General features: G+C 53.3%; 1 protein-coding gene across 1 annotated transcript in view; it reads right to left on the reverse strand.

Moving 5' to 3' along the window:
- Window positions 1–2,343: 2,343 nt before the first annotated feature.
- LOC113217502 (uncharacterized) overlaps window positions 2,344–3,670 on the reverse strand; it is a 16,867-nt gene continuing 15,540 nt past the window's right edge. The window contains exon 4 of the mRNA XM_026437425.2: window positions 2,344–2,570. Coding sequence (XP_026293210.2) covers window positions 2,344–2,570 — 227 coding nt within the window. The remainder of the gene's footprint in view (window positions 2,571–3,670) is intronic.

Below are 3,670 nucleotides of genomic sequence, written 5' to 3' on the forward strand. Positions count from 1 at the left end.
GAGAGAGAGACACGCTTGCAGGCTTGAGGAGCGCCCGCGCTGCTCGGGGTAGGCCGCCCGGTGCGCAGCCTTGTCGGGACGGCGCCTACGCGCCGGGCGGCAACAGGGGTTGTGAAGCAGCGGCGCAGACTGACACGGCCGGCAGCCCCCGGAGGAGGGCGCCTGTCCAACGAGCGATGATCCGGGCCCGACGGAACCCCGAACGACCTTCCTTCCTCCATAGACCCACACGTGTCCTCGTCCACGTGCCGGCAGCAGCAAGCCAGTCTCCACGTGGCCTCCGCGGGGGGCCTCCACATATACGCACCAGCCGATCGCAGAATAACACGTTTGACAGACACGCGTGCTGTCCCTGCGCAAGCCTCGTAATCCGCTGGTCGGCAGGACGGTTCACCGCGGCATAGAGCCGCGTACAACAACAACAACAACAACAACAACAACAACAACAACGTTACACGGCGATCAGAGTAGTAATCTCACCCAAAAATCTAACACGGCTCCATCCCGACACGGCCGTGGGGTTAGCGACGCGCCATGTTCCCCGTCCGTCCGACCACGGCTTTGTTTTTGTCCCCCCCCCCCCCCCCTCCCCCGTCACTTGTCCCCAAATTTCCCCTCGCCCCATACCGCACGCTAGTATGAAAAATTGTCCAACTCGCTGTGCTGGCTCGCGCTGGCCGCTCTGGTCGCAGCCGGCCGCCGCTGGTCCAGCAGCGCCACGCCGCGCCCCGCGCAGCAGCACCAGCAAGATGAAAAACTGTTTTGCCGCCTGCATGCATACAGTCTTTATGACGCCCCGTACTTTACTTTTTATCGTCGCTGGCCTCGTTCTCATTTGTTCATTTGTTTTCCCCCGGCGGGCCCGGCCAGTTGTCTCGAGTACTTGTTGGCAATTAATAATCGTTTGTCCGCCCGCTCGCAGCCAGCAGGCGCGGCCAGGAGCTGGTGTTGCGTAGCGCAAGGCGGGCCAACTCGTGTATTCCGGTGTATACGTGGCGTGTTTTTCTTGAATTTCCACTTTTTTTTGGCGCGTATTTTTCTGAATTTGTCTATGTATCTTAATGTATGTTTTTGTGTATTTTTCACCTTTCTTGCCACAGGAAAACATAAAGAGTTCATAATAACAACACGCAAAAAAAACTAATTAGTCTTGACTGCTGTAGTTTTCTATTTCTTTTGTTTTTTTTGTGTTTTGTTTTTCTTATAGTTTCAAACACAACCCTTGCTTACCCCTCACCAAAGCTTTCGCCTGCAGTTACCGGGGTGCTCCGGGTGCACCAGGCGCTACACCCGCCCGCACCACCACTACGCCCACCACACTCCCCGAGCGCGCGTTTGCTGGATCGCACCTAATAACAAGGCCTTGTCAGATGGGTCCACGTCGAGGGAGGGCCTGGTGGACCAGAGCAGGGAGAGGGGGGGCGAGGGGAAATTAGTGGAAGTAGAGGGGGGCAGCCCCCCTCCACCTCGTGTGGGTGGTCCCCGAGGCCCAGCCCCCCCTAACGCACTGCGCTAGCCGGCATGCTTATCTGCAGTGTGTTTCTATGTTCCGGGTGGTTTTTCTGTAGAGACCGGCGTGGTACGGCGGGGGGTGGGGGGGCCTCCGTGCTCCGAGCTGCGCCGCGCGCTACACGGCTCCGCATCTGTCATGGAAATGAGGATGAACACGCGGCAATATAATACCGCATCGCCCCCTGGAAACTTTGGGGTAAGTAGTTTGGACGCAGAGACGGACGACTGTGAAACTTGTTTCGCAACTGATTTAAAAAAAAAACTGGTAGAAATGATGCAACCTCTTAATTTAAAACAAAAATTAGATCTGCTCAAAAACACTTAAAAACTGAGACTGATTTCTGGTCCAGCGTCATGCCGTGCAGTGTCCTCCGCAGAGTGGGCAACAAGCCACGAGAAAGGCGCCCGCCCTCGCCAGAGTGGCAAATTTTCCTCCTGAGAGGCCGAGAGACGGACGGAGACGGTCTCGCACCGGAAGTGTCCAGGGCGAGCCGTACAGCAAACCTACATTAAGGGGCCAAGCGCCGGAAGTGAGGAACAGGCACGCACGCCCCAGCACGCCCCACCGCAACCACACTCTGCCGGTCAGAGAGGGGAGCGCGGCGGCGTCTGCTCCTCGAGGCCTCGCACTCGCCGCTCCTGCGCCCCGATGGGGACCTTCCGGAACGAATTAAGGGGAGAGGCTACTTTAGGGTGGAAATGCTATTTTGCAAAACCACGGTCCGGTCAGAAGGCCCAAACTTCATGTAAAGCGTAAAGTGCAAGTTTTTGTTGCATAACACAACGGAATTTTCTGTTTAGGTAGATTGTAACAAAATGATCAGATGTATTCTAGACCCCATTTAAAATGCTCCTTGACCGGACCGAATATTTTAATAATTCATGTGTTCCCTCCATGGGGCACTGATATTGATAGATTATTAAAAACCAAACTGGGCCTGGATAATCTTCATCTGTGTCTGGAATACGACTGATTATTTTGTTACAATCTCTAACAATATACATTTTAACTCCTATCACAGACATTTTTGGACCAAATGAGGCCCTTCTTGAATGCCCTACAAACAGCAAATTTTGAGTTTGAGTCAAATGACTAAGCTAAACAGACTGTTTATAGTTGTTTTTATATAGCTTTCCCAGAACCATTACCTTCTCTCACATCCATTTTAGAACAGCCTCCCTTGAAAACATAACACACGCACACAAAGGCATGATCGTGAAAGTATCAAAGTACGTCCAAATAGGTGTTTTTGTGGGTAACGCAAGGGGGAGTTGTTGATTTTTTTTTCACGACAGGGAATGAACAGGGTTACATGCATTGGAAACAATCTGACCAAACCGCTAATCGACTGGCCGTCGCTGTTGTTGAGCTGTTTTCATGTATAGAGCTTCTGTCACAAAAGCAGAGGAGAGGAGCAATGCGACAGCAGCTCGTTTGAACGGCTGCAATGTCGATTAGCCGGGGCTGTTTTACTTTTTATGTGGAAATGGTGAAACCTGCCGCCTAGCTGGCAGAGCAAATGCACTTGACCCCCTCTCCCCCAACCCCTCACTCTCTCCACAGTCCATTTTTATTTTAGAAAATTCTTATTCATGTGCACCGTTTGTTTGATATGCTAGGTGATTGAGAGAGAATTGAAAAGTTTCATCGACCACTTTCCAGCATTTCTGTGCAGTAGCCAGGCAGTTGCGCGGTCAGCGGTCAGGGTTGCGAGTGCTATAGTCGGCTATAGTAAAGTAGAAGAGACCAGAGTACTCGAAGAAATGAACAGCACCAGTCAGAGAGAGGGGGCGGAGAGAAAGACAGAGAGAGAGAGAATGGGGGGGAGGTGACTATTGCAAACATCCATTTTGCCTGTGTGAGTGTGGGCCGGGCTGTATAAAGAGCAAATGAGCTCGGAGGAAAGGGGAGCGGGCGAGAGGGGGGTTGCGAAGAGGAGGGTGGGGGTAAGGCGAGTGGTGTAAAGGTGGCACACGCGGGTGGGAATTAAAACCCGCCGGCACCAACGCAAAGTGGGGCAGGTGCAATGAGAGGGTGACGGTGGCGGGGTGGGGGTGGGGGAGGAGGCGTAGGCAGCCGCGCTACATGATATCATCATTTACCGGACAAACCTGCCACACTACACCCCCGCTTCCACCACCCGCCCTCTTCTAGATC

The sequence above is a fragment of the Frankliniella occidentalis genome, unplaced genomic scaffold (genome assembly GCF_000697945.3).
Source record: "Frankliniella occidentalis isolate FOCC.00 unplaced genomic scaffold, Focc_3.1 Scaffold42, whole genome shotgun sequence".
Lineage (NCBI taxonomy): Eukaryota > Metazoa > Arthropoda > Insecta > Thysanoptera > Thripidae > Frankliniella > Frankliniella occidentalis.